Consider the following 18565-nt stretch of genomic DNA (forward strand, 5'->3'; position numbering starts at 1 on the left):
CTTGACTCACAGCAGTCCTGCCTCAGCCTCCAAGTGCTGGAATTACAGATATGCATCAGCATGCATAGCAGGGATTCTTTATTGGATCCTGTATGCTTTTGACATTCCTTCATCAATATCGGTTTTGTTTTTTTATTATGTGGGGATGCTTTATTTTATGACACTATAAAATCTTACAGGTTTATCTTACATACTTTATGCTCCAGTATGAGAATCAACCATTTCTCCAACTGATCCTTATTCTCATTAGTAAATGTTGTTAGAAACCAAGATAAAAATGTAAACTGTGCTTGTTGTTACTGAAGGTTACTGCTTCTAGGCCTAGCTGCCATAGTGAACCAAGTATACATACGATGTTTTATGTCAGTTCAGCAACCTTGCATTGGCATTAGAATGAAACAGGGACTAATAGCTTTATATGCAGTTTTCTGTACATTTAGGTACTGCCATAGATTGTATGTAAACAAAGAGGATAGGGCAAGTACATAAATGATTATGCCAAAGCAGAGCAGTATAATTGCTGCACGAGGGACCTGTATAGTTTATAGATTGTACGTTTTTGAAGGACAGTTGATAGTGTAACACAAAATCAAAAACGGGTCATACTGTATGCTTGGAGGAATGGAGTAACTGTGGAAACAGTTTCTTCTCTAGTAAGTATCACTGCCCTGGGCTAGGGATATACAGTTCAGTAATAAAGTGCTTGCCTAGCATGCCCAAGGCTCTGGGTAAAAATGATTGCTCTTATTTATAGTTCTGTTTTAGCAAAATTAGGTAGGACAATCTAAATAACCTAGAGTCAGACATGTGGCATAATAAACTGTAATATAACCATGTGACAGATTACTGTGCAATAAAAATGGTATGACAGAATAATCACCAACATGAAAAGATAAAATACTGTTTGGAGTTAATAAAAATGAATTTTTGAAGCTGGATATGGTGGTGCATGCATGCAGGAGGCTGAGGCTGGAGGAATGTTGCAAGTTTGAGACTAATCTGGGCTACAAAGTGAGCTCAAGGCCGTCCTGAACTGCATTGCATGACCTTCTTGAAAAGACAAAAAACAAAATCAAAAAGAAGAATTTTCAGAGCTAGGGATATAGCTCAGCAGCACAGAGCCTGCCTGGCAAGTGTAAGACCCTGAGTTCAATTCCCAGTACAAAATAAATTAATTTTTCAAAACAGTATAAATACTTTTTATAAAAATACTCAGGTAAAAAGTTAGTAATATGCTTACCAAACATTAGCTACAATTATTTCTGAATGATTCAGTTACCTTTTTTCTTGTTTCCCCTTAACATTGTATAATAAATAAAACTTTTTTTATTAAAATGAAAAGAAAAAAGTTTTGTTAGTATACTAATAAAGCAAAAAGGTTTTTCTTTTAAAATGTAAAAAACCTAACATTAATTGGAGTTAACGTTTATAGAACAGTAAATGGTCTTTATTTTGTAGATGTATGAGAAGAGAAAGTTAAAGGGATTTGGGGTTTTAGTATGAAGTGTTATTTCTCAGTATTTGTTTAGTGAATACACTTGAGAAGTCGAATTTTTAAAGAAATTATTTCCATCAGTACCAAAATTCTTCCATTCTGGTTGCCCCTTTTTTGTCGAAGTTTTCAAAGAGATAACGCCAAAGGAAAAGTAGAAAATGAGGTTTTTTTAGCCAGGAGCCTCTCATAACATACTGGACTTGGAATATAATGACCTTGCATTAAAGGCCTTCCTCTCCTAATGCTCTGATCATTTACCTGTAAGCCTCCAGATCTTCAGGGGTAAGTATATTGTATATCAATTTGAAAGACAGCAAAACATCCTAGGTAGTTGGACAACTGTAGGCCCAACTATTTGGAAGGCTGGTGGAGGAAGGTTGCTTAAGCCCAGAAGTTCAAGACCAGCCTGGGCAGCATAGAGAGACCCTGTTTGGAATGGGAGAAAAGCCCTTGGTACCCTCTTTCGTTGTTGTTTCAGCAGTACTGGAGATTGAACCCAGAGCCTGGTGTTGCTAAGCTCTCTACCCTTCAGCTGAATTCTCAGCTCCTTCTCAGGCAGTAGCCCTAATTACTATGTAGTAAGTAGTAAGTACTACTATGTAGTACTATGCTCAACTACATTCTGGAATCAGATTAGTATTCTCTTCACTTGTGAAACTCAGAATGGAAGAAACATGGACTTCCTCTAGTATACATAGTAAGGTGGAGCCAATAGAAGTTTGTGACGGCAAAATGATCTGATTGGGCTGTATTTCAGGAGGCTCTGACACAGTCATGCTGGTAGAAGCAAAATTAGAGGAAAATCTGTGGTAGGATCGAAATTATTTTTGCACCCTTCTGCCAGTATTTATATGTTAAATCCTGATTTCCAATGTGACAGTGTTCGGAAAAGAGACCTTTAGAGGAGGTTATTAAGTCATGAGGGTGAAGTTTTTAAGAGGGAGGTTCTTTAAAAAGTCCCTTAGAAAAGAGACTGCAGAGCTGTCTTGTTTCTTTTACCATTGAGGACACAGCCAAAGGTGACATTTATTTTTTAATTTTTTTTCAAATCCGTTTTATTTCAAAGAGAAAAAATAAAATTTCTAAACACAACAATCAAGGGACAACAATGCTATATACATTGCACAGTACCATCCCCAAAGCAGAAAAGTGACATTTGAAAGACTCAAAAAGCTTTAGTACACACCATCACCTTGATCTTCCCAGCCTTTGGAATTATGAAAGCCTTCTAGTGTTTAAACTGTGCATTTACAGTATTTTGTAACCTGAACTAAGGCAGGAATTTAGGCTATTATGTGATTCTTGGTAAGGAAAAACAGGTCCGATGGACGATGCCTTACACAGGGTAGAAGAGACAGACTCCATACTCTGTTGAAAGACTCTAGATGAATGATTGTGGGAACTGAAATCAAAACCTGCTCTGGGCCCAAATGGCAGATAAGGTGCTAAAATATTCTGTCACCTGGGGAAAATAGGGAAGTCCTAAAAAAAGTTGGTAGTGGCAGATGGGGGAAAAGGTAAGTAGTTTTGTAAATATGGTACAGTTTACATGCAATAAAACATGCAAGTGATAAGTGTTCACTTTGATCAGTTTTGGCAGTTTAAACGTCTGTGTAACCACTAACAAAAAGAAAAAAATAAAACATCAGAAAGTTCCTTCATGCCCCTTTCCAGTTTATTTCCCATCACCAACCCCTGGTAACTACTTTCTGATTTCTGTTACTATAAGCTTTTGCTGAACATAATGCTTTTGAAATTCAATGTTGCTTGTGTTGGAAGTTCATTTCAGTGCTGGGTAACATTCTATTATGTAATCCAATTTATCTCTATCAGTGAACTTTTAGGATACTTAGTTTTGGGCTTTTAGAACTAAAATTGTTAGGAATGGAATAGTTGGGTCTGAGTAGATAGATGTGTGTTTAAACTGACAAGAAACTGCTAATTTGCCAAAACGGTCGTATTATTTTATATGTGCGTTATCAATTAGTGTCCTACTTCATGTCTTCACCGACCTTTGGCATTTCTTTTAATTTTAGCCAGTCTAATGTGTATGTTTATTTTTTATTTTTATTTTTGGTACCAGGGATCAAACCCATGACCTTGCACTTGCCAGGCAGGCATTTGTGCCACTGAGCTAACCCTCTGGCCCCAATGTGTGTGTTTATAATTTCTTAGCTGTATAGCATGTTTGTTTTGTTGCTTAAATGTTGAAGGACAATATGCCAATATATTATAAGGTTTCAATTAAACCTTTGCAACATTTTATATATAGAAGACTGTGTGGGGGAAGGAGAGAGAGAGAAAGAGAAACTTGTAAGAATTGACTTTGTAAAACATAGCAAACATTTTGAGCATTGATTACATGAAAAGAGCAGGTGTTCAAAGGGGACATACACATTTCAAGTTACAGCAAGTTATTTGTGATAGTTTCTGTGGCAAATACAGAGTTCACCGCCCTCCACCCCCCAAATGTATCTGCACTTAAGCAACTTGCTGTACTAACAAATGCCTGGAAGCTAGTGGCCGCCACTTTGAGCACCTGTTGTAATTATAGAGGCTAACTATAATTTGTGGTAAACTCATGGTGTCTCAGATTTAGTATTAAAATATACAAGTTTTTCTTTTCCTGATGTATATATTATTTTTTGGCAGACTCTGTATATAAGATTAATCATCAGTGGCATGTAACTGCTTTTAAAACCATAATCAAAATCTTTTCTCTGGTTGAGTTGCCCAGGGTAAATATGTATTTAGAATAGCAGTTGCAAACCGCTGCCTAGCAGCCAAATCCAGCATGCCTTTTGTTTTTATAAATAAAGTTTTATTAAAACACCATAGAACTCATTTATTTACAGATTATCTCTTGCTGCTCTACAAAGGAAGAGGTGAATAAATCAATGGTTGGCCCTGCAAAGCCAAGAATTTTTGCTGCCCAACCTTTTGTAGAAAAAGTTTGTAAACTGGGCGTGATGGCGCAACGCTTATAATCCCAGCACTCAGGAGACTGAAGCAGGTGGATTATTGCGAGTTCAAGACGAGCCTGGGGCCAGGGATTTAGCTCAGCGGCTTAAGGGACTGCCTGGCAAGCATGAGATTGTGAGGTAAATCGCTGGTACCAAAAACAGACAAACAAAGAAAAAGACCAGCCTGAACTGTATAGTGAGACCTGCCTCAAAAAACAAAACAAGAATGAAAGAAAAAAAAGAAAAAGAAAAAGTTTGTGAGACAACAATTCTATACTGGAGAGAAAAAAAAATCCTACAGCATTTTAGTTTTCTTTATGGAGAGTAAATCTGTTTTTCTTTGGATACATCAAGCAGCCAAAGCAAAACCAGATTATTAAAAACACTTTTGAGCTGGGGATTTAGCTCAGCGGCATAAGCACTTGCCTTGCAAGCAGGCAGTCGTGAGTTCGATCCCCGATACCAATAAAAACACTTTTGCTGTAACTTTTAGGACTTATCATTTGACAGTATTTTTGCCATTTATGGCTTGTTCATTTAAGGTTCCATGTCTGCACAGTTGCCTTAGGTATATTTGTAATACTCTGGTCTTTGTTAAACTCTTTTACTAACTACTTATGAACAGTATTATCCACTGTATATTATACCAGCAAGCTTTCTGCATCAGTTACACCTGTATTTTACTCCTTTGAAATAAAAGGAATACGTATTATTGTGCGTATGACTTAATCATAGAAGCACTTGTTTGGATGTTTTACTGACCGGAGCCGCGGGAGACAGGAGGCCAGACTCGAGCAGGATCAGCTCTCAAAGTTTATTGCGTACAGCGAACCGGACCTAACAAGGTCCGCCACCCTCAACGTTGGTTCCTCTTCCGCCCGTTGGGGGCAGGAACAGCCTCTTATAAGGGGAAGCAGTATCCAATCACAGAGAAGCGCGTCTAACAAGCTGATAGGCTAGCGTCACGGGTAACTGGGCAGACATGACAATTTGGCGGGCTTGTTCAGGCCGGGAAGAACCCGGAAGCAGGAAATGGGCGCCATCATAGGCGGCTTCCCACATCTCCCCCTTTTTTATTTATTAAAATAGGATGGTCTGTGGGTCCCTCCAAGGTGTCTATGACCTTGTTGCTGTTAGACACCTAGGAGTGGGCCTACCTTGTAGGCCGAGGCATGAGAGAATGTAGAGGTCTATACCCTGCTGTGCATCACCCTGTTTTGTGCATATCCTTGCGCCAGGACCATGCTCAAGGTGAGTGGTTCATTTTTTCGCAGGGCCAGGCTTTTGTGAACCGAACCTGGATGCATATAGACATTCATTCCTGCCTTCCCCCCAACCTTTGGGGCGGATGGCACTGCAGTACCCTTGGTCTCGCATCTCAATGCCAATAATTTGACTCCGGGAGGGACCCCTGGCCTTATAGGCCATGTATATCTGAGTGGAGCCTGTCTTAGGTTGACCGGGAGGGCTTTTCCCGTCTTACCCGTCATTGGCTTGCCCACTCAGCTCTTATAGCTGATGTTCTGCAATGTGAAGGAGATATGCGGCGGCCTGCTGGCCTGATGGGCCACCTGCTGCCATTTGCATGGCTGCCATAGCTGTGATCTTAACCTGCTGCTGAGTTTGTATGAGGCGATCTAACAAGCATTTCACGGCAATCAGGATCCAAGTAGTCAGGTTGGGCCAGGAGAACCAGGAGGTGACGCGTTCCCACAAACTGGCTATAACACTGCCTAAAGTTGATAAATCGAACCTGACTGGACCTAGTTGGATACCGTCCATATTGTCAAGTTCCTGACCGACTATGAGGGACAAATTGTGAAACTTAGGTAGGTAGGTGTCTTGCAGCCAAGCTGTCATATTTTTAACAGTGTTGGTCAAATTTGTGCGAACAGGGGTGATTAATAGGAACCCACAGAATAGAAAAAGCTCCAAACCAGACATTTTAGTTTGTAGATGGTCTCGGGCGCTGAGCGTCGGTCCCAGAAGGGTCGAGTTGACTTGTGTCCGCGGGCTTATCCTCCTGTGCTTTATCAGGAACTGGTGGGGAGTTTACTGCTCGCGTCAATCTTTCCGGGACCCACAGCGGTTCGCAGCCTGGTTCCTGTGGGAAGACACAAACCGCACCTCGGGTCCAGCTAATCACTGGATCCGGGCCCATCCATTGTCCTGTAAGGACATCTTTCCATCTCACCAGCCCTTTGTCGGCCAGGGACGGGTTATTGTGCTCCATGGCAGGGGAATGATTATTGTGATTAAGATTTAAAAAATTTATGGTAAAGAGTGCCAATGATATTCTTCCTTTGGGCATTAGGCCATGGCCTATTCCCTCCTTTTGTTTTTGTAAGACATCCTTGAGTGTCCGATGGGATCGCTCAATGATGCCTTGTCCTTGGGGGTTGTAAGGAATGCCATGTTTAAGAGTGACTTCCATTTGTTGACAAAATGTCATAAAAATTTTGCTGGTATAGGCAGGACCATTGTCTGTTTTTAGTATATTGGGCTTTCCCCAAGCAGCCCAGGCTGCCAGGCAATGATTAATAGCGTGGGTGGCCCTTTCTCCGGGTTCTGCCGAGGCAAACATAACCTGGGAGGCGGTATCTACCGAAACATGAACATATTTAAGTTTTCCGAATTCTGGGATGTGTGTAACATCCATTTGCCAAATATGATTTGGGCGAAGTCCTCTTGGGTTAATGCCAATAGATTGTTGGGGTGAAGAGATCACACAAGCTGGGCAATACCGTACAATCTCTCGTGCTTGTGCTCTCGTGATGTTGAAGCGCGCCATGAGGGTGCGGGCATTAACATGGAACTGAGAGTGGAATTTTTGGGCTGCTTCCAGAGGGTTGGGAAAGGTGAAGACCCATATCGGGCGCGTGGCCGAGTCTGCCAAGGCATTGCCCTCCGCCAAGGGCCCAGGTAAATTAGTATGGGCTCTGATATGTGAGATGAACACTTTTGAGGTTCTATTCCATAGCTGATGTTGAATACCTAGGAATATGGAGGCTACCGTTGAAGAGGGTTTAATGGGACCCGCCGTCTCCAGAACTTGGAGAGCATTTACCACATACGGAAGGAACGTCCTCCTCCTCCCCCAGAAGGGGGCGCAGGAGGTAATCCAGGAAGTAGCTCTCCCTCTAACCAGGGCAGTGCCATAGGTTGTGGGCGCCCTCTGGCGGCCACGGGTGGAGGTGGCAGCCCAGGGAGCAACTCCTCTTCCGGCCACGGCGGTGCAGTAGGGCCTGGCGCCCTGAAGGGGGCGACCATGGGTCGCGAGCTTCGGAGCCCTTGTGTTTCTCTGGAGGCCCAAAGTCAGGTGTGACTTCGGGCTCCTCCGAGCACTCGGATCAAGCTTTGTCAAGAGCCTGTCGGGCTGAGCAAAGCCCGGGGGTTCGTTCGTCCGTCAGACAAGCCCTAATCAGTTCCCACAGGGGTAAAACCATGGGATCCAAGCGTCCCTCTTCTCGGGCGCATCTAAGATCCCCTCCTAACTTCTCCCATGACGGGAGGGTTAGAGAGCCCGTGGGCCAAAACCAGGGGGCAATTTCATTAACACGATCCAGAAATCTCGAAAGGGTGACCCGGTTTATGTAGATGCCTCGGGTCCGCAGCAGGACTCTTAGGGAGTCAGCGAGGGGTTTGCGAGCAGCGTTGCCCACAATGGCGAAGCGAAAGCGAAACAAATGCAAGGGAAAAAAAAGACCGGCGTCCACCCGTGTGGCGCTCAAAATCTGTTAGGTGCGTCCACCCAACCCAGGCGATCCAGTACTCACCTGTCCCGGGAACCGCTGTATCTCACGTAGCTGATCAGGGTGAAGAGAAGAGGCGCTCGGGGCCTTCCGTTGTTATTGGGCCAGGTCCTCCGTCGTACCGCAGGCAACAGCAATCGCACCTCCCGGCCGAAGAGGCACGTCACTGAGTCTTTTACCTTTTTTCCCCGTACGGGCCACCAGATGACCGGAGCCGCGGGAGACAGGAGGCCAGACTCGAGCAGGATCAGCTCTCAAAGTTTATTGCGTACAGCGAACCGGACCTAACAAGGTCCGCCACCCTCAACGTTGGTTCCTCTTCCGCCCGTTGGGGGCAGGAACAGCCTCTTATAAGGGGAAGCAGTATCCAATCACAGAGAAGTGCGTCTAACAAGCTGATAGGCTAGCGTCACGGGTAACTGGGCAGACATGACAATTTGGCGGGCTTGTTCAGGCCGGGAAGAACCCGGAAGCAGGAAATGGGCGCCATCATAGGCGGCTTCCCACATTTTACAAAGGCTCTTTTAGCAAAGTATCATCCTTAATGCTGTTGTGATTTGTTTTCATAACCTTTTCAGATTTAGTGATGTCATTGTGATAGGAATTTACTGAATTCATCATTGTTAGAATTTCTGAAGTATTTTTGCCAGGCCCTGGCAAGTCAAATGGATTTATTCCAAGTTTTTTTTCGCATATTTCCAAAAACTAGATATTTTAAGCAAGTGTTTAACATAGATCTCCTCAATTTGTTTTCATTCTTAAAGGATTTAAAAATTCACACCATGAGAAAATTGACTACATGCAGAATTTTGAATGTAGACCTATGTAACTGTGTGCTAATTGTTAAAATCAAAATATTTAATTTGTTGAAAGATGAGGTAATTGATTTATGATTTATGGTCATAAAATATGATTATAAAATATCAAATTTTAAAACTTGTGCATAGCAAAAGAGAAAACTAGCAGAATGTAAAGACAACTATAGAACGGGGAAAAATTTTGCCAGCTATTCCTCAGACTCAAGACTAATATCAAGAATAAGAACTCAAAAAGGTAGACTTTCCCAGAAAAAGACCCAGTCAAAATTTGGGCAGCTGAAATAGACATTTGTAATGGTCAGTAAATACATGAAAAATGTTCAACTTTACTAACCATGAGAGAAAAATAAATTAAAACATATTGAGATTCCATCTCACTCCAGAAGGGCTAGCATCCAAAAAAAAAAAAAAAAAAAATCAAACAATAACAAATGCTGGCAGTGCTGCAGGGAGAAAGATATCCTACTGTATTGCTGGGGAGAGTGAAAATCAGAATGGCGATTCCTCAGAAAACTAAAACTGAAAATCTCATTTGAGCCAGATACTTATCCTTCTAGGCATGTTTCCAAAAGAGTTAAAGACATTATCTTATAGTGATACATGGATTCCCGTGTTTATAGCAACACAAACTAAGTCACCAGGTATCATAGGGCATGCTCAAACTTCCGGTCGTCTGCCACAGCCTTCAAGACTGCTGGGATTACTGGTGTGTTTTTCCATTTTAAAAATCACCTTTCTTTGGATATAATTAACATAAATAAACTACATGAATTTTAAGTGAATGAGTTTTAACAGTGTATACTATAATGTAATTGACCTCTTCAAAGGTGAAAGACAATATTTTCACCAATTCAGATAATTCCCTCACATCTCTTAAATAATCACTCCTTTCTTTTTCCTACCAAAAATTGATTTACTTTCTGTAACTTACGATTTGCCTTTTTTAGAATTTTGTATGCACTGAATTACAGAATATACAGTCTTCTCTGTCTTTTTTCTTTTAGTATAATGTTTTTAAGACTCATCCATGTTGTTGGGTTTATTCAGATACTTTCCTTTTGTTTCCTTTGTGTATGGATGTACCACAGTTGGTTTATCCTGTATTCATTGAAGAGCATTTGGCTTATTCCCAGTTTTGACCACTAGAAATAAAGATTCTATGAATGTTGAAACTCTTCTATCCATGTGTTTACAATTTGTGATAAAAAAAATTTGAATGTTTTAATTTTTTTTTTTTTTATCAGTACGGGGGATTGAACTCACAACCACCTGCTTGCAAGGCAGGTGTTTATGCCGCTGAGCTAAATCCCCAGCCAAATGTTTTAATTTTTTAAGAGACACACTGCCATTAATCTCCTTCAAAGCACTCCTCACCATTTAGAGTAGACCTATCTCATCATTCTTGCCACGTCTGAAGCAGTTTTAGAATAGCTTTTTTACAAATATCTTTAGTTGTGCCATTGTGGCTGCCTTGATGTCCTGTGTGGATTTTAAAAATATACTTTCCATTTTGACTTTGAAGAGCCAGAAGTCTCATGGTGCCAGATTCGTTTAATATGGATACTATTATTATGGATACTATTATTACTATGTATGGATGAAGATACATGATAGTGTTTTTAGGATCTGCCTTTCTGTTGATTGGCACTGGGCAACAGCCTTTAATGTATTGTTTATCATACCTCATAAAGATAACCCACTTAAAGACTTCCAGAACTCCCTCAGAAAGTGCTGAAAATGATGGAATATGTTCAAAGCAAGTGGAGTATTTTGAGGGAGCTCAGTGTAGCATGCTTTTTACTGTACTGAAATTTTTAAAATAAAGACATTCATTGTGTAGTTTGATCACACCATATATTTTCATTTCCCTTTGTAAACACCTATCATAGAATCACTGGATTGTATGATAAGTGTATGTTTAACATTATTGTGCAGTTACCAACTGGTTTCCAATGTACTTGTATCACTTTGTATTCCTATCACCAATTTATATGAGTTCCACTTACTCCACATCCTTTACCAACACTTGGTGCTTTGATTCTTTTTAATGTTTAGCATTTAGTAGGCATGTAGTGGAATCTGTTATGCTTTTCATTTGCATTTCTCTGATGAGAATAATGTTGACATGTTTTCAAGTGGTTATTTATCATATATATCTCTTCTTTTGTGAAATACCTGCTAAATCTCCCCTCTCTCCCAGAGTACCATACTTTCCCAAATTCAATTGTTTGTCTGCTTACTGGTTTTATGAGTTCTAGGTTGTGGAAATCTTCATTATCAAGTATATTTTATAGATAAGTTTCCTGATGTATGGCTTGCCTTTTTCATGTTTTTAACAGTGATAGTGGCTTTTTGTTGGTGGTAGTATTCTGTTGTTTGCTTTTCTGGTTGTTTGGATTCATTGTTATTTTGTTTTGTTTTTGAGTACCAGGTCTTGCTGTGTAGTTCAGGCTGGCCTTGAACTTGAACATGGATGCTGGTATGACTTATGCTAATAATGACTTTTGAATATTGAGCTTTTTAAAACCTTAAAGTATCCACTTTAAAAAAAAAAAAGATTCATAACTCAGAAACTCTCTGTTTAGGTTCTTTCTCTCCGGTTGTCTGCCCCACAAATTCTGTCCACTTACAGTCCCAGATGCTGCTTGAGTGCCAAGCTTGTGTGCATATTCACACTTACACACACTGCTTCCCCCTACTCCCCAGTCTCCATCTCTTACTCAGCTCCCTCTGTGTGTGCTGTCATCTGGAAGCCTCCATCTGTACGAAGCTGCTGTAGTCTTGGGTCTCACCTAGGTAGTTTCTTTTCTTTTGTCACCACAGCCTAAAGCTGTCATTACTGTTACCAAGACTGCACCATTGAAGCTTTTGGAAAAGTAATTGGGTATCATTGCCATTGGCAGGTATAAGCAGTTTTCCAGTTAAGAGAGAACATAGGCTCAAAAGCTCATCAGTTCAGATTCTACAAGTATAAAAATATTCATAGTCCTGGGAACATGAAAAATATGTATCATTTCTATTTTTCTTCTTAAAACAGGACTGTCAGGGCTATTGGATGATATACCTGCCTGTGATACAGTCTTACCTGGGAGACAGTGGTTTGTTAAAAGTAGATCATGTTTTTTTTGTACTCCAGATCTTTTTTCCCCCGTCTGCCTAGCACTTGCTAGGCAAGCACTCTTATTTCTGTGTGCTCCAGTTCTTTAGCATATAAGCAAATAAAATTTAACAAGGGAGTAGAATTAGAAATAGTGTGGTGCTTGGTATGTTTCTTGAAGCATTGCTGACGTTGACATTTGCTTCATTTAGTTAACTCATTACAGAAGAAAAAAAGTTTTCTTTATTGTCAAAAATGAAGGATATTTTCTTATAGTTTGTATCTTGGCATTGGTGGCCCTGTTTCATATTGAATTGTTACTGTGTACATTCTTAGGCCACTTGCCTTAGGACAGACCTCAATTAAGCAATTTCTCTTTTCCATTTGGGAATTGGTACATGGGCCTCATAACAAAGAATCAATTACAGCAATACTTTTCATGCCCAGTTTTGCTAATGGGAGTACTTTATATCCTCCTTTGGAGATTAGGTCGAGTGTTTTCAATAGTACATTTTTCTCTCTTCTGGTTAGTAAAGTGGTAAAGTCACCAGCTGCACACTGTTTGCATTAGAGATGGGGCATGTAGCAGGATGTTCATAGTAAAATAGGTTGCTTTCTTTATCTTCTCCTACTCGCTTTCCATTTGCTTGAATGATTAGACTTGAAAGGGGCAGTAACTTTGGGCATATGTATGTATATATATTCTTACAATATTTTAAAGAACATAAATTAGGAGATCTTATATAAACCCAAACAAGTATTTATATTATCAACCAGACTAAACCCTATCTTCCTCTGTTTCTACAGGAGTCTCCCCAGGACAGTGCTATTACCCGGGATATTAACCGGACATTCCCAGCCCATGACTACTTCAAGGACACAGGAGGAGATGGGCAAGATTCCTTATATAAAATATGCAAGGTATTTCATGTTGAAAAAAATCCAGTTTTGAATAATGGTTGTGATTCTTTGAAGTTATATGAAAGATAACTACAAAGTATAATTTGTGTTTGATGTTCAAGAATGCAATAAAGGAGAGAAAAGACTGGAAAATCAAGATAGTACAATTTAAAATTTATTAAAGAACATAAAATAATTAGAAATAAAATGGTAGAGATCCCATTCCCCTTTTAACTGGGATTTTCAGTTTAAAATCCCCTACCTCCACAATTAATTAAACTTCAAATGTTGGTCTTACGCTAGGAACCTCGGAGACCTGTAACACTAGAGACTCCTTATCAGAATCCACCTCGTAAGTACTAAGCACCAGAGCCCATCTAGATAGATAGCACCGCGAATTGTAATGGTGAATACACTGATTTCTCTCCAAAAATCTGTACCTGAAGACTGTAAAAAAAATGATTACCTGTTTGTTTGTGTTTGTTTTTAGAGCCTGGGTCTCACTTTGTATTGTAGGTTGGCCTTGAACTCACTGTTTAGCCCAGGCTGGCCTTGAACTCAAAGCAATCCTCCTGCCTGAGGGCTGGAATTATAGGCATCCACCTATTCAATTTCAGTAATCTATTTTCAAGTATAGAAAGTTGAGCTGGGATTCCAAATTCAAGACCAGTTTGGACAATTTAGTCACTTACTTAGACTCTATATCAAAATAAAAATAAAAGCTGAGGATATAAGCCAGTGTAGTGACCCTGTTTCATATCTCATTATTGCAAAAAAATTACTGCAAAAAATAAAAACACAGAGACTTATATGTTACCAGTGTTGAGCTTAAAGAAGTTGGGACCAATTTTTCAACCTTGATCTGTTAGGAAGTAGCTTTTAATCCTTTTTTTTTTGTACCGGGGATTGAACTCATGACTTCACTCTTATGAGGTGACTGTTTGAGCTGCTGAGCTAAATCTCCAGGCAATAGCTTTTAATCTTTTCTCCCATGTTTAATTAAGTATTTATTTAGAATTATTACGTAGTAATTTAGGTAGCCCATGAAACATGCCCTTAAGGAATTTATATTTTACAATTAAGCAAAGTGACAGCTAGTTTTAAGACAAATGTAAATCAGATGCCTTAAACTATAGATCAGTTGAGTTTTATAAAATGTTTCTTGGGTTAATATTAATTTCTACATAAGACATGCAGAGATGTAACTTAAGCCCTAGTTGTATTTTCTAGTTAAGTGGCCATACCAGCCATTTGTCCCCACCTCAGATTTCCAGAAACACTTGCTCCCTCATTGTACTTTTATATTCTGGTCTCCCAACTTTCCTTTCTTTGTTTTGTTTTTGTTTCTCATGTATGTGTGTGTGTCCGTACTGAGGCTTAAACCCAGAGCGCTAAGCAAGCGCCCTGGCACTAGGCTTTACCCCTAAACAAGGTCTCACTAAGCTGTCCAGGCTGGCCTTGAACTTTTGATTCTCCTGCCTCAGCCTCCCAGGTAGCCGGGATTAGAAAGCTCACACAAAGCTGTATCTCTTTTGATTAGAAATAGACCTCCTTCTCCCCCATACCATTGTCTTGGTGCGGATATAATTATTTTTGTTTTCAGTTCGTTCGTTGTGATTGATGTGTCTCTTATGTCTGTATTTTCCTCTATTCACTGCCCTGGCACAGGCCTCTATATTAAGTTCCTGGCACTTTCGCAACAGCTTCCTTGAGCTTCCCTGTCTTTGGATTCTAGCCTAGGAAAAAACTTGTTTCATGTTTATACTAGAATTAGATCATTTCTGTGCATTTTAATGTAAACAACATGAAAATAGGGAAACTTTTACTTAAGAGGAAAGGGAAGGGGGTGGGGAGGCCATGGGTGCTGGGGTGTGATCAAAGTATGAGGTATATGTAAGTGAAAGTGTCACAGTGAAATCCATTGCTCTCATCAGTGTACACTAAAACACGCAAAACATCTTCAGTGTGCCTCATGACTCAGCAGAATGAAAGGGATACCTCTTAGTTCATTTTCTGGTCCTGGATTCCTTCACTTTATATTGAAGATACATTGTAATATATCCTGGCTTATCCCTTGCTGCTGCTGACCCAAGTATGTAATTGTAGGTTTCAGCCATGTTGACTTTCTCACTTTATTCTGTTCTATTTATTTAACATACCTCACTGAACTGTGAGGTTCTTTTTTTTCTGTGAGGTTCTTAAGAGGAATAATGTTTTTATATGTGCTAGCATCTATAGTACTTAGCATACCACTATACATATACTGCTCATTAAATATCAGTTAATGAAATGCCCTGTCCTCCCCGTGTTTTATTATAAACCCATGAACCTTGTATACTGCATATGCTCCCCAAATGTATCATGTATTTTTATACCTGTGTCATTCTTCAGTCTCTTACATCAGCCTGAAAAATGGGTCCCCTCCATTCTCGAAATGCCGTACATTTTCGTCCTGCTACGTAACTGCTTAAACTATGTGCTGAGGTCTTTACATAAGAGTATTGGATGAGGGTAATATATCAACTCTAAATTAATCATATGGTTATGCTCATCTTACAAATTAAGAAAATAAGTAACATTCACAAGATCCAGTCCAACTCTTAACCCTAAAGCCCCTTTTTAAGCTGAGCATGGTGATGCCTGCCTGTAATCCCAGCATTCAGCAGGCTCAGGCAGGAGGATTGCCTGGACCATGTAGTTAAAGGCCAGCCTGAACTGCATAGCAAGACCCTGTCTCAAAAAGACAAACAAAAAAGCTTTGTTTTTATAACCAGGTAAACTAAAGTCCTTTTTGTACAACTTGTCTTTGGAAAAGTATGTATATTTCTCATTTTTTAGTCCTTTCATCAGGTAAGCTGTGATGAGATAAATCTAATAAGATTATATTGAATTCTACCCATGAATAAAATTCATTTATATATTAATTTGATTATCATTTGTAAGGACTAGCGCCACATTTTATTAAGAGAGAAACATTCAAATAGCCATTCCCTAAAGTGCTTTCTTCAGACACAGGAACTCTGGCAATAGAGAGGTCAGTGAAGAATAAAAGAAGTTTAACCAGGAATAAATTTGTCAAGCAGGGAACAGTGTCTTGAGTCTACAGGAATTCCCCCCTCTACCACAGTTTACATGAGAACTATCAATGCTAGTAAAAGCAGAGCTCTGAAAGATAGCTGAGGAACCAGAGAATAAACCACAAGGAATGTTGGATGTTGATTTTCTATTCAAGATAATGTTCATAGAAGATGGGTAGCAATCATCTGCTGCCAAGAAAAATAAAAACAGGAATTCCAGAGGAACCCACAAATGGCTTTAGAGTAATCCCTCTTATCAGGAAAGTTATTACTGGCATTATGGAAAGAATTGTATTTTGGTGCCTTTGCCAAAAGACTTTTTCCCAGAAAGAAAAATGAATAATGTGAGCATTGCTGTATATAAGGTTCTGACTGTGTTGAACAGAACATCACTCCAGTCTTCAGGAAGCTCAGAATCCAGAAAAGCAGCTCTGCATCCATTGAAAATGCAGTATGGTAAATACTGTGATACTGTGATAACCAGGCATTATGTGTAGCAGACACCACGGAAGTATCTAAGACATTACTTCTGAGAAAACTAGAATATGTGGAGGCTTAAAGGAAGCATACGTATTTTAGGCAGAGAAACAAGGAGAAGGACATCCCAAGGGCACAGCATAAACAAGGACAAGGAGCTGTTACACCGTTATTTAAGGCCTTAAGTGGTTTTGCTTAATCATTTATACTCTTCGGCCCATGAAATAGCATGGTGACAACTGCATTTATTGTAAACACAGCACTCAGGAGACTGAGACAGGAGTGTGGCCGTGAGTTCGAGGTCAACCTGGGCTACATAAGCAAATTCAAGGCCAATCTGCACTACATAGCAAGACTGTGTCTTAAATGCATAATAAATAAATGAATGAAATACTGTAAAGAAAAATTTCAGTTGGAGAGTGCTGTTGGCATAATTTATGAGCCATCACACTGCCCAAGTGAGTGTGGGTAGCATCCTCTAATCTCCTGTGTTCAGGTTTCTAGAGGATGCCCGTTATCCCTGCGGCTGCCTTCATTTAAACCTTCTTGTGGCTTTTTTACCCCATTTCCAGGCTTATTCTGTGTATGATGAAGAAATTGGCTACTGCCAAGGACAGTCATTTCTTGCTGCTGTGCTACTTCTCCACGTGAGTAATGAAATCTGTTATTACTTTTACATGGCCTGTATTATATAAGAGGACTGGATGGCAGTCTTAGGTTTAGGCATGGTTTTATATTGGGTTTGGCCAGTCTCTTAGACATGAGCTTTAACTCCTATGTCTGGAAATTTTTCCTTAATGTCATCATGAAAAAAAAATATGAGAATAAATGGTAATATTCGAAAGTACTACAAGGATAGCTTCTTTTTTATTGCTGGAAAGACTGGGTAGACTTTGATGTTGACTGGACCCTAGGGAATGTTTTCAGCTCTGAAATAGCCACTGCCGTTATCCCTTGTTTGGGGATCTATGTATAAGGGTGAGAGGAAAGCAGAGAAGTTGGCTTTCTTTAGTGCCATTTTATTCATGCATTCATTCAGCAAAAACCTTTACCCTCCCACTTTTTTGTTTTTATTTTTTAATTTTGTTTGATTTGTTGTTGTTGTTTCAAGACAGAGTCTCACTGTGTAACTAGGCTGGCCTTGAACTTGCAGCATTCTCCTGCCTCCACTTCTTGAGAGCTGGTATCACAGGCGTGTGCCATCATAGCCCGCTTTTATTTGCTTTTAAAGCATGGAAAAGTCAAAAAACATTAAGGCGCACACCCATGTATAGGACCCTTTCCTGTTTCCTTAATTATTGTGTTTCATACTAGTTTCTCCCTTTGCCTCTCCTGCATCTTTTTCTCCTTTTTGCCCACACTTGTTATTTTTTTTAACTTTTTGAAATTATATTTTGAAAGGAAATTACAAATATCAAGATATGTTACTCCTAAGTACTCATGCATGTTTCTTGTCAGGGCAGATGTATTCTGCAGTATGACCATACTATTGTGATTATCTGCAAGAAAGTCTTCATTGATTCACTGATGTCTGACACATAGTTCACACTGAGGCCCATTCATTGTCTACTTTGTAGAGTCTTTCTATTGGCCTGTTTCCTAACCATGATCCACTGATGATTGAGCTGTTACATTTGGTGTCATTTAACCATTTTTCCTTTTCTTTTGTTATGGAAATTATAAAAGCATGAGAGTGAAGAGCAGACCGTTAACTAGCAAAGGGGATGACGTGCTGTGTGGGGTCCCTGGAGTGCAAAAGCACTTCTGTATATATGTGGAAGGACTTAAAAGAAGAGGACAGTGTGACTGGACCATCCTGTGAGGAGGAAGGAAGGGAAGGAGCTGGGAAACGGGCCAGCTAGAGGTCATGAAGGCCAAATTGGGAATTCTACAGAGAGAAACCTTTGCAAGGTTTTAAGTATTCTTAGGTAGGCTGCAATACAGGTAAAAATCTTCCTAAATATGAACCCAGTTGGGCGGTATTTT

The 18565-nt window shown here is 39.9% G+C and overlaps 1 protein-coding gene across 6 annotated transcripts in view; it reads left to right on the forward strand.

Annotated features, from left to right (window-relative positions):
- Positions 1 to 18565, forward strand: part of Rabgap1 (RAB GTPase activating protein 1) — a 188447-nt gene that overhangs the window by 140072 nt on the left and 29810 nt on the right. For all 6 annotated transcript variants that reach the window (XM_063227092.1, XM_013153319.3, XM_003470795.5 and 3 more), the window contains 2 exons: positions 12933 to 13046; positions 17152 to 17226. In XM_063227092.1, the coding sequence (XP_063083162.1) occupies positions 12933 to 13046; positions 17152 to 17226 (189 nt within the window). The remainder of the gene's footprint in view (positions 1 to 12932; positions 13047 to 17151; positions 17227 to 18565) is intronic.

This window comes from Cavia porcellus, unplaced genomic scaffold (assembly GCF_034190915.1).
Source record: "Cavia porcellus strain 051 isolate PalLab524CR breed Dunkin Hartley unplaced genomic scaffold, mCavPor4.1 scaffold_1, whole genome shotgun sequence".
Lineage (NCBI taxonomy): Eukaryota > Metazoa > Chordata > Mammalia > Rodentia > Caviidae > Cavia > Cavia porcellus.